We start from the raw sequence: 12,345 nt of genomic DNA, 5'->3' as shown, positions 1-12,345 counted from the left end.
CTCTACACTTTGTCTCTGTAACTCCTTCTGTGACTATTTTGTTCCCTCTTCTAAGAAGGATCGAGAATTCCTCTGGTTACTGCAGGTGGCAATGTTGGACTCTGTTTCTTGCCTGGGCCTTTGCGAGCTCTGACAGCACAGCAAGGCTGCGTGACAAGCACTTAGTTGGCTTGCCTTGTTGTTTCCCCCCCACCAACACCCTAGACCTTGCCTTGAGTCTCAGGCAGTTTCCTTCTTCTCTCTGAAGGAAGGAGAAGTGATATAGAGTCCCATTTAGGACCCTGTTTAGTGAACGAGGGCTCAGTCACCACTGCCACTCTGAGGAGAAAAAGCAAATTGCCAAAGCCAGGCCTGGAGGCACAAACCTGTAATCTCAGCTACATGGATTTTGAGACAGGAGGATGGCAAACTCAAAGCCAGCTTGGGGAGTTTGGTGAAACTGTCTGAAAATAAGAAGTAAAAAATTGAGGGAAGGTGGAAGTCAGTGATTGAATGCTTGTCTGGCCTTGGGTTCCATCACTAGGAGAGAAAGAGAGAGAGAGAGAGAGAGAGAGAAAGAGAGAGAGAGAGAGACAGAGAGACAGAGAGACAGAGACAGAGAGACAGAGAGAGACAGAGAGACAGAGAGACAGAGACAGAGAGACAGAGGTGTAACTGTCCAGCAGCTATGCAAACCGGGTTCCTGAAAGAAAAGTAGAGGCCTGGAATTAGGGGAATCAGATGGTGAGAGAAATAACGAGACCAAGTCAAAATATTCTGATCAAGGTCCAACTTTACTTAGGAGAATCAGCCTTTTATAAGAAATGAAACCATCGCCCTCCCCCCCAGGAACTCATTAGCATCTCGTCGCTAGTAAAAGCTTGCCAGGCAGGAATACTCAGCAATGCAGCAGGTGGTGGCTCCTAGTAGAAACTTCAGAAGTGGCAGAGGAGCAGCAGGCCAATAGAACTCTCTTTATCTCAGAAAACTCCACCCTAGGTGGAGCAGAGCAGGAACTGAGGGGGAAGGGTACACAGAGACACAGAGAGACAGAGACAGAAAAAGAATGTAAAGGGAGGAAAGAAAGTAGGAAGGAGAGAGGGAGGAAGGGGAGAGAGAAGGGGAGTGGAGAAGAAAAGGAGAGAGAGGGAAAGAGGGATGGGGAGAAGCGGGGAGGGGGAGATCAATAACTCAGCCACAACCCAGATGGAGCTGGGTTTTCCCTAGGCTTATCATGTTGCAGTTTTCCTAAATGGACAGCAGAGGGGGCAGTGATCAAACGGCTCTGTGGTGGCTGAGGCTCACTTGCTCCTGTGGCCACTGTTGTGTTGAATTTCTGCCAGCAGTGGTAGATCAACCGTGGAGAGTGTGTGACTCTGAAAGCTTGAAGAGGGGATCCTGTGAAGGCCAGCCTGGCTATCAGCCTTCCCACACTAGCCCTGATGCCTCCTGTCTGACCACTCAGACAGGAGGGACAGGAACACTTCAGCTGCTTATTGGCTCAGCACAGGGACTGTCTATTTGAAGTCTCCTCATACCAGAGACACTCAGCCACTATAGCCTAGGCACAGGAAACTGCCAAGTAGGCAACTGGTTCCACCAAGTGTCTCTAGGGCACTAAGAATGCACAGCAAGTGACAGGCATGGCAACTTGGGGTGGGGTCTTTATTTAAGATTTATTTATTTATTGTGTGTCTGTGAGTACACTGTCACAGTCTTCAGACACACCCGAAGATGGCATCAGATCCCGTTACAGATGGTTGTGAGCCACCATGTGGTAGCTGAGAATTGAACTCAGGTCCTTTGGAAGAGCAGTCAGTGCTCTTAACCACTGAGCCATCTCTCCAGCCCCTTGGAGTGGGGTCTTGTGATTTGGAGTGCCCCACTGATACTGGTGTGAACCCAAGTTCCCAGAAAAGGAGAAGGAAAAAAAGCCACACCAAATTAAATATTTTATAAATCTGATTGACTAATTAGAATTTGAATGATTTGTGGAGAGTTGGAATGTTACAGGTGAGGAGCCAATTATCTGGAGCTATCTTTAGCCTGCTAACTTGCCATGTATAGCTCATCTATGTGTGCAAGCTAACGTCTTCATGGCTATACATAAATCCTTTTGAGATAGACATAAAAGACCTGAGCTTCTGTCAACTCAAAGGCTAAGAATGTCATCTGCTAGCCTCTGAGGACTGTGACTGAGATTTTCCAGCTGTCCTGTAACCCTCAGTGAGTGTGACTTATGACTTTCTTTGTCCTGGCACTCTTAAAAACTTCATGCAGTGGCTACTACTGGAACATGGCATTTGAAGCAATTTGAATCTGTGTTCCTGGGCCATGCTCATTAGTGTTTGGTTCCAGAATAAACTCTTGCTTATTTTGAGATGAGAACTATAGGATTTGGGGTGGGGGTATTGTGTTGTGGTTTGTATTGTATTAACAATGAAATCAGTTCCAGCTTCCTATTTTCTCATTAAGCAGACCTATGCCCTTGTGTCTGTATCTAACCAGTCCTGAGGCCCACCCCCACCTCTTTTTCTCTCTGTTGTCTTTCTCTGTGTGTCTGTCTCTCTGTGATTGTCTCTGCCTGTCTCTGTCTCTCTCTGTCTCTCTGTCTCTGTCTCTGTCTCTGTCTCTCTCTCTCTCTCTCTCTCTCTCTCTCTCTCTCTCTCTCTGAGGTAGTTTTATTTCAGATTGATACAAGCTTCAGTCATTTTGAAAGAGGGAATCTCAATTAAGAAAATGCTGCCAGAAGGTTGGCCTGTAGGCATGTCTGTGGAGCATTTTCTTGATTGGTGATTGATGTGGGAGGGCCCACCTCACTGTGGGTGATGCCATCCTTGGGCAGATGTTCCTGGGGTTTATAAGAAAGCACACTGAGCAAGCCATAAGAAGAAAAGCCAAATTAAGCAGTGTTCCTCCATGGCTTCTGCTTCAGTTCCTGCCTCAAGGTTCCTCCACTGGCTTCTTTCTGTAATGGACTAAGGTGAAATAATCCCTTTCCTCCTTACATTGCTTTTAGTCATGGTGCTTTAACACAGATATAGCAAATCAAATTAAGATATGAATGCATGCATGTATATGCATGTATATGCAGTATGCACATTCGTGTGTGTGTGTGTATGTGTGCGCTTGTGAGTGTGCTCAAGTGCACTCACATGCGCACTTGTGTGTGTGCATGCATATGGAGGTCAGAGGACATCCTCCACTGTTGTTTTACAAGTACCACCACCTTGCTTTTTAAGACAGGACCTGTCGATAGCTCATGATGGTATTAGAGTGGCTAGCCAGTAGGGACCAGGCATCTGTCCGGTTTTGTCCTTCCTCCTGAAATTACAAGCATATGCCACCACGGGTTTTGCAGAACAAATTCAGGTTGTCACATTTGCAAGGCAAACACTGTAGCCCCTGTGCTTTCTCCTCAGCCCTGGGACCCACACCTCTTGATCCTTGGGGTGGTCCCTTGCTTAGCCAGCATGGGGGGACTTTGGGAAGTAGGTTTTAAGGATATTAAGAGAAATCCAATGTACAGACTTCTGATCTTCTGAGTCAAAGGCTTGATTGTAAGACCTGTCTAAATATGGTCACCCAGAACACCACCAGTGGGCAAACCAGGAAGAACAGGAGCCCTTCTTCAGCACCCACTTACTCCCATGCAAAACTATTTCTGCAGAGTATCAGGCTGTGTACATATGGGAATCACTACATCACTCAGAGTCCCAGGTATCAGGCCATCGCTGTGGGGAGTGACAGCAACAAGAGCTTGAAACAGCTAGTCACATCCACAGTCAAGAGCAGAAAGAAATGAACTTATGCTGGTTTGCACTCAGCTCTATTTTTCACACTTACTTAGTGCAGGACCACCTGTCTAGGGAATGGTCTCATAATAAGCTGGGTCTTCCCACACCAGTTAACTTAAGACAGTCCCTGATGGACATACCCACAGGACAACCCAGTGTAGACAGTCCTTCACTGAGACTCTCCTTTCAGGGGATTCTAGGTTGTGTTAAGTTCATAGTTGGAACTAATCATCACAAACAGTCTCTCCCAAGTCAGCAGAAATGGACTAAAAGTGATGACACCTTCAGATCAAGACAGCAAAATTACCAGATCAGAGAGGACCATGTTTCCATCAGAGAGGTCCATGTTTCTGGGGACGGTAGAGCCATTACATGGCCATCCATTCCAGGAATGCTGGTTGTGTGAAATGGTGAGTCAGGGGCTCTACCACTTCCCCCTATCATCTTCCTTTGACATATTACAGTTCCTTGTTTTGCTTCCTGACTCAGAATAGATTCAAGGAGTGAACAACGGTGGACGGTAAGTAGATGCCATTGTCCCCAGCAGCCTCTGGAACAGTCGTGAAAGATGAATGACTCCGAGGAAGACAGAGTACAGCAAATGGGCTCCCTGGGTAAGGCTGGGCCTGGATTCTAGGGACTTGGAGAGAGGTTTCGGTGGGGCCAGCTTGCGTTTCAGTTTGCCAAGGATCTGATTGACATTCTGTCCATTCAGATGAGGAACACCTGATAACCAGTGGCACCAGATACTCCCTCAAAGGCTTCAGATTTCAATCACCCTACATCCTCAAGAAAGCTGCAGGTAAAAGGCATGGGAAAGGACAGGTTTCCTCAGTTGTCTCTGTACTGGGGAGGGGGAAAATAAAAATCTGGATCTAGAAGAGTGAGGGAAGAGGAGAATGGAGACTAGACCTCTGGGTCCTGTGGAGGATGGAAGCTAAGCCCTCTACTCCTTGGTCCTGTGGGTGGAGGCTGTAGAGTGAACTAAAGTCTTAGGGATGAGAACACTGGGGGTGCTGTAGAGCTAGAGACTGAAAACTGTACTTCACAGTCCAATGGAGGTGAAAACTGACAACAGGATCTTGGATCCTGAGGCTACGTAGCTTGAGAGCTAGATTCTTGGGTCCCATAGAAGTAGATGCTAAAGTTAGACTCCTATCTCTGCTAAGCTGTGTTTATATTCCTGATATTCTGAAAGTGGGATCTGAGTGTTTAGATTATTGGTTCCTTGAATGGCCACATCTAGGAGATTGCACTCCTGGGTCATAGGGAGACAGAACTTCAAAATGGGCCCTGAAATGTTCAAGGATGAAAGGCTGGGATCTTAAGTCCTAGGGTAGTTGAGTCTGGAAGGACTGAACTATATTCTGGAGATGTTCATTGTCCTGGATCCTGGAAAGGTGGAATATGAAGCTCTAGACTCCTGGGTCCTGGGGTGATTAAGGCTGAAAACCTAGGGTGGTCAGGTTCTGGGTCCTGAAGAAGGGCATGCTGAGTTGTTCCTCAAAGATAGTAGAAAGGAATGTAAGTACTAGGGTTTGAGAGAGGTAGACACTGAGGTTTTGGAATCTTGGGTCCGAGGAAGAATAAAAAATAAAGACTGTCGGTCATCAATGGGAGGAGAGGACCTTGACCCTGTGAAGGTTCTATGCTCCAGTGTAGGGGAATGCCAGGGCCAGAAAGTGGGAGAGGGTAGGATGGAGAGCAGGGGGAGGGGGAGGGAACAGGGGATTGTTTTAGTTTTTGGTTTTTTTTATTTTTTTCTTCTTATTTTATTTTATTTTATTTTTGAGGGGAACCTGGGAAAGGAGATATTGTAAATAAAGAAAACATTTAATAAAAAAATAAAAAAATAAAGACTGGACTATAAAACTATGGGATTGTTAAGTCAGAAAAGAATCTTGAGTCCTAGAGAAGTGAAGGTTGGAATACAGGCAAGATGGATGCCAGGAAGGTGGGAGCTAATGCTGGAGTCTATGGATCATAATTGGTCAGGGACACTGCTGTGATAAACTTCCACCTTCTCTTCTGCAGGACATCTGTGCCATGGTCTTGTCCCCTTCGTGCTACAGCTGTTCTGCATCACACTATCTGCTATTCTTCTGCTGGCTATCCTTGTCAAAGGTCAGGCAGGTCTGAGGTCTGGGGGCTCCCTGATAAGACCCTTCACCTAGGTACCAAGGCCCATGAGAGAGGAAGGCTAAAGGTTAGGAACTTTTAGAAAATTCTTAGAGCCCTTCCCACCTCTAGTGTAGAGGAGAGTTCTAGTTCTTCTTACGTTGGCCATTCAGTCTTCTCTGAATACCAGATTTCTTCATTTAGAAGAAGTATTGAGCCATCATCTAGATAGATAGCTTACTGGATAATCATTTGTCAAAGAAACATGAGGACCTGAGTTTGGATCCCAGAACATATGTGAAGCAGGAAATGGTAGGCATGTATCAGTAACCCTAGCTATTGTGGGATGGGAAGCAGAGACAAGAGAATCCTGGAATCTTGAAGGCCAGCTAATCTGGCATATACAATGGTGGACAAGAAACCCTATTTCAAGCAAAGTGAAAGGTGAGGACTGACACCCAAAGCTGACTACCCCCTGACTCCTCCAGTATGTCCACAGTCACAAACATACATGTGCATGCACACCCACCTACAGTTTTTAAAAAGAGGTATTCTATATGTTACTTGTTTTGTTTTTTTTAATGCCCCTGGTGGACAAATTCAGGCCATGGCATATAAAAAATGCTTAATAATTACAGATTGCTTTTCTTGTTACAGTCTCTAATGTTGCCTACACCCAGGGACAAGAACAGGCAAAGAAGGAGAAGGTATACCAGGAAATGGCCCAGCTGAAGCCTCAAATAAGTGAGTGACTAGAAGGCAAGGGACCCCAGGGACTCAGCAGAGCACCTCCATGTTCCGTGGGTTGGCTTCAGCTGCTACCCAACTCTGAGCCTCCACTTTTTCCTCGTATGATTTGATAAACTTATATAAAGGTAACAATGAGGGGGTGGCAGGATGGCTCAGCAGTTACAACCACTTGCCATCAAGCCTTAAGATCTAAGTTAGCTTCTTGTGACTCCCAAGATGGAAGGAGAGAACCCACTCTCTCAAGTTATTATCTGACTTCCATATATGTGCTATGGCATGAGCATAACTACACACACACACACACACACACACACACACACACACACACACTAATTAATTAATTAATTAATTAATTGACTGGTTGGTTGAAATTAGGGCCAATGGAAGTTGGTACTCATAGAGAACTGTGCACATGGCTGACACTCAGCCAAATTGCAAAGATCTGTTTTGAATTCTAAGTTTATACTTCTCCCAGTCTTAAGGAGTTGGGTCAAGACTTCTGGATTCTTGTGGTATGAGGTAGCCTCTCAGGGAGGAGAGAAAGGAATGACTTCCTGGGATACTCTGTCTCAGGAACCACTGCTAGGGGTGAGGAATGGGCAGGCACAGAAATATGGGTGTCCAAATTGCATGACCATCTTGACCTACCTCTCCCAACAGACCGCCTGTGCCGCCCCTGCCCTTGGGACTGGACGTTCTTCCAAGGAAACTGTTACTTCTTCTCCAAGTTCCAGCAGAACTGGAATGACTCTGTCACTGCCTGCAGAAAACTGGATGCCCAACTAGTGGTCATCAAAAGTGATGATGAACAGGTACACCTGGAGGGATCCAAACTGTTCTGGTGCATGTACCTGGCCACAGGCATCTGAGGAGACACAGTTTGCTAGTTGGGTTTTGGATGAGTACTACTTATTCCACATGAGAAGGGAAGAAAAGAAGAGTAGAAATAAAAAGATCCCAAGCACAGTGTTTCATTACCACCACCACCAACAACAACAACATTATACAACATCTGAACATGAGTGTGTGCCTTAGATAACACACAAAATGTAAATGTTTTCTGTTGGCATACTGGAAATCACTGAATGATTTCCTTTACTGGGCCAATTCCCCTCATGTAAATGTTGCCATCCTAAAATTCAAGTTACCAATGGGATATCCCTTAATGCAGAGCTCAAAGGAGGTCCAGTGTATGATCAAAAATGAAGAACTGGTACAATCTGGCTTCAGCATTTGTACCCAGTGGTGAATTAATCCATCTGGCCATACTCAGCACTCCTCATAAGGCATACAGATAGACAATATTACCATGTGTCACGAGAGTAGGTTCAGAGCAAACAGGATACAGATGTGGAAGCCATGAGACTTCATGGTACCCTGGAAAGCTGAATATCAGACTGTAAGCAGAACTTCCTGCTAAGAGTTAGGGCAGCAGAGCAATAGATGGAATACAAGATATGTAGCCTCCACCTGACTGCTTCTCTGTCCCTCTAGAGCTTCCTGCAACAGACTTCTAAAGAGAAAGGCTATGCCTGGATGGGCCTGTCAGACCTGAAGCATGAAGGCATATGGCACTGGGTAGATGGCTCACATCTGTGGTTCAGGTAGATCCAGGGGAAGGGGAGCAGCCCACGGCACTGGGTGGTGTGTTACTTCTGTTACTGTGATAAAGATAACTTAAGAAATTATTTACCTGATTCACAGATCCAGGGGACATAGTTCTTCATGGTGGGGATGACATGGCAGCAGGAGCTGAGGTCGTGGGTCACATGGCAACAGCAGTCAGGAAGCAGAGAGTAAACAAGTAGACCAGGCTATAAAGCTGAAGGCCCACCCCAGTGATCTGCTTTATCTAGGGCCTAAAGGTTCCACAGCCTTCTCAAAAGGTGCCAGCTAGGAACCTAAAGTTCAAACACTGAGCCTATGGAAGACACACTCAAACCACAATAGGTGACATTAGCAAATGCTGGCTAGAGCTCTTCCTTGGATGTGTCTCTGTACCCTAGCCCTTTAGGCATAAAAGACATTTACTCATGGAGGAAGGTGCTCTTCATAACCATATGCTGATAAGATAGATGCCAAATGCATGGAAATTCACAGTCAGAGATGGAGGAGGGATTTGCAACCTATAGGTGTCATGTAAATGTAATATATTAACAGAAAATCTATGTGATAGAGTATTCTTGTTGCTGTAACTAAATCGCTGATAAAAGCAATGTGAGGAATGATTAATTTGGCTCACAGTTTGAGGATACAATATGATGACAAAGGCACGCTGGCAAGAGCTTGAGGAAACTAGTTACACTGACATCCATACTCAGGAAGCAGAGGAAGAGAAATGAATGCTTTAAAAACAAACAAGCAGAATGAAACAGACCCAGCCTACTTTCTCTATTGTGTGTGCATACATGTGGGGTGTACACATATGTGGGGGTGGGTACATGCGCACATATGTGGGATGAATGCAATGCACAAGTGTGGGGTGAGTACATTGCACATGTATAGGGTGGATGCATGTGTACATGTGTAAGGGTGGGTACGGGTACACATGTGTGGGGTGAGTACATGTGTATATGTGTGGGGGTAAGTACATGTGTACATATGTGAGGGTGGGAGCATGTGTACATATGTGAGGGTGAGTGCATGTGTGCATGTGTGGGGGTAAGTACATGTGTGCATGTGTGAGGATGAGCACATGTGTACATGTGTGAGGGTGAGTGCATGTGTACATATGTGAGGGTGAGTGCATGTGTACATGTGTGGGGGTAAGTGAATGTGTACATCTGGGAAGGTGAGTGCATGTGTACATGTGCACATGTATGAGGGTGGGTGCATGTGTACATGTGTGGGGGTGAGTGCATATGTACTGTGTGAGGGTGGGTACATGTGTACATGTTTGAGGGTAAGTTCATGTGTACATGTATGGAGTGGGTGCATATGGACATGTCTGGGGGTAGTTGAATGTGCATGTTGGGGTGGGTACATGTGTACATGTGTGGAGGTGGGTGCATGTGTACATGTATGGGGGTGAATGCATATGTACATGTGTGAGGGTGAGTGCATGTATACATGTTTGAGGGTGAGTTCATGTGTACATGCCTGGGGGTAACTGAATGTGCATGTTGGGGTGGGCACATGTATGGAGTTGGTATATGTTCACATGTGTGAGAATAGGTATAGAAACCAACCTCTATTACCTTTGCAGATCATATTCTACCTTATAGTTTGAGACAGAGCTTATCATGAACCTGGAGTTTCCTACTGAGATAGGCCTGCTGACCAGCAAGTTCAGGAACCCTTCTATCTCTGTACCCCACCCTACAATGCTGAGGTTATAAGCATACAGCTGCTAGATGGGTGTGGGGATCCAAACACAGGTCCTCATGCCTATGCAGCAAGCACTTTATTGAGCAATCTTTCAGATCACTACTTTATCATTTTTACAAACTTAGGCCCAAGTCCATGGAAAAGTGTTGTCAGCATTAAGGCTGGATCTTCCTATCTCAATAACCCAATCTAGAAACTCTCTCACAGACATGTGCAGACACGTCTCCTAGATGATTCTAGATTCTATCAAGTTAACAATTAGTATAAACCATCACTGGTAGTAAAATGTCTTGTTGCCATGGGAAACATTACTTGTTATACTCACAGATTCCCAAATGCAGGAACAGACATCATGTCATAGACATCACAGAAGGAAGTACCTGGTCTCATCAAAAGCTGTGGGGTCGGGATGGGGGTGGGGGTTGGTGCCCACGGGAATGAACGACTATAGTTGTATTCCAGGCTTAGGACTGGCCAGTATGGAGTATCCATGAGATTCTGAGGTGTGGGTGCTATTCCTGAAACTGTGGTGTTTGGCCCTGGATAGGTATATAACAACTAAAAGTACAAAATCTTGGGAATGAAAGTGGTTAAGTCTGTGGAATCTGAGTTGCTTGGTTATATTTGAAGAAGGTACCCTCAGTAAGATAACTTTCTTCAATCATGGAGGGTCACAAGGATCATGGGCCAAGGCCAAAGGACTTGGGTACCTCATGAACCCCAGGACAGGTCACATCCGCTGTCATATACGCAGGGCAGATGCGAAAGCATGCTGTTTCAATGATAGAAACATGGCTGAGGGGGCAGGCATTGGCTGAGTTGGTAAATTGCTGGTCATGATTATGTTCTAGTTTCATTTCTGTTGCAATCATAAAATACCCTGGTTAAAAGCAAGTTACGGGAGAAAAGGATTTAGTTCAGCTTTCATAATTCCAGGTTACAAACTGGCATTGTGGGAAAGTTGAGGCACCAGGAACTTGAGGATGTGACATCACATCTACAGTCAACAGAGCAGAGAGAAGTGGATGCCTCTATGCTCACTCACATGCTGGGTTTCTCCACTCTTACACAATTCAGGGCCTCTTACCTAGGCAGGGGTGCTGCTCTTGGTGGCTTTTCCCACATCTCTTAACATAACTAAGAAAATCCTCCACAGACACATCCAATGTAGAGAATCCCTAAGACTGACCTTCCAGGAGACTCTAGGTTGTGTAGACAGTGAAAACTAAACCCTCACATGGTACAAGCATGAGGCCCTGACTCCATCTCCTTAACTCACATAAGAAAGCCAAGTGTTTTGGCATGTGCTTGTATTCTCAGCCCTGGGAAAGCAGAAACCGTGGATCTGATGCTCACTAGACAGTCCATGTAGTAAATTGCATTTAACTGGCGCTGTGGTTCCAGGGTGTTAGAGTTCATGGCAGGGAGCGTGGCAGCGCGAAAGCAGGCATGGTGCTGGAGAAGTAGCTAAGAGTTTACATCTTAATCCACAGCACAAGACAGAGATCTAGCTAGGAACGGTGTGGCCTTTTTAAAACTGCCAAGCCCATGCCCTGTAACACACCTCCTCCAATAATTCCACACCTCCTAATCCTTCCCAAACCATTGCACCTACTGGGACCAAGTACACAAACATATGAGCCTATAGGAGCCATTCTCATTCAAATCAACACAATTGGTTTTGCAGTTTCATGAAATATTGGAATGAAGGAGAGCCCAACAATGAATTCGAAGAAGACTGTGCAGAATTCAGAGGCGATGGCTGGAATGATGCCCCCTGTACGGCTAAGAAATACTGGATCTGCAAAAAGTCTGCTATGTCCTGCACTGAAAAATGATATGTCATCTATCTGTAACACCTGTTGCCAAAATGATCCTGCAGGGTGACTGAACTTAACCTACAGTCTATCTGTGACAGTTCCTTCCTCTGTGAACATGAAGATCTGAACTGCAGCTGTTTCCTGATTTGTCCTCTCTCTCTCTCTCCCTCTCCCTCTCTCTCTCTCCCTCTTTCTCTCTCTCTCTCCCCCTCCCTCTGTCTCTCTCTGTCTGTCTGTCTCTGTCTCTCTCTCTCTTCCTGTCCCTCCCTCTTGCTCTCCCCCCACTAGTATGTGTGTGTGTGTGTCTGTCCGTCCATCTGTCTATCTTTCTGTCTGTCTATCTTATATTTTGCATTTTTACCTTGTTAACACTGGCCAATTTTGCTAGGAATAACTGGCCAGCACACCCCAGTAATCCTCCTGTCTCTGCCTCCTCAGTGCTCGGATTGACACCATTCTAGGCCTTTTAAAATGCAGGTTTGAGTCACCGATTGGAGCTTAAGAGAGAGTGTGCATGGGGCTACTGTGTAGCAGGAAGGATCACTGGAAATAGG

At 45.7% G+C, this 12,345-nt stretch overlaps 1 protein-coding gene across 1 annotated transcript; it reads left to right on the top strand.

Moving 5' to 3' along the window:
* Positions 1–4,170: 4,170 nt before the first annotated feature.
* Positions 4,171–12,033, top strand: LOC116068843 (CD209 antigen-like protein C). Its single transcript, XM_031338916.1, has 8 exons — positions 4,171–4,186; positions 4,266–4,390; positions 4,492–4,578; positions 5,811–5,900; positions 6,552–6,638; positions 7,305–7,456; positions 8,139–8,248; positions 11,659–12,033. Exons 2-8 carry the CDS (start codon positions 4,345–4,347, stop codon positions 11,807–11,809), a joined length of 723 nt encoding a protein of 240 aa, XP_031194776.1. The 5' UTR covers positions 4,171–4,186; positions 4,266–4,344; the 3' UTR covers positions 11,810–12,033.
* Positions 12,034–12,345: the final 312 nt, after the last annotated feature.

This window comes from Mastomys coucha, unplaced genomic scaffold (genome assembly GCF_008632895.1).
Source record: "Mastomys coucha isolate ucsf_1 unplaced genomic scaffold, UCSF_Mcou_1 pScaffold22, whole genome shotgun sequence".
Taxonomy (NCBI): domain Eukaryota; kingdom Metazoa; phylum Chordata; class Mammalia; order Rodentia; family Muridae; genus Mastomys; species Mastomys coucha.
The sequence above is the reverse complement of the archived record's forward strand: the minus strand, read 5'-3'. Positions and strand labels throughout refer to the sequence as shown.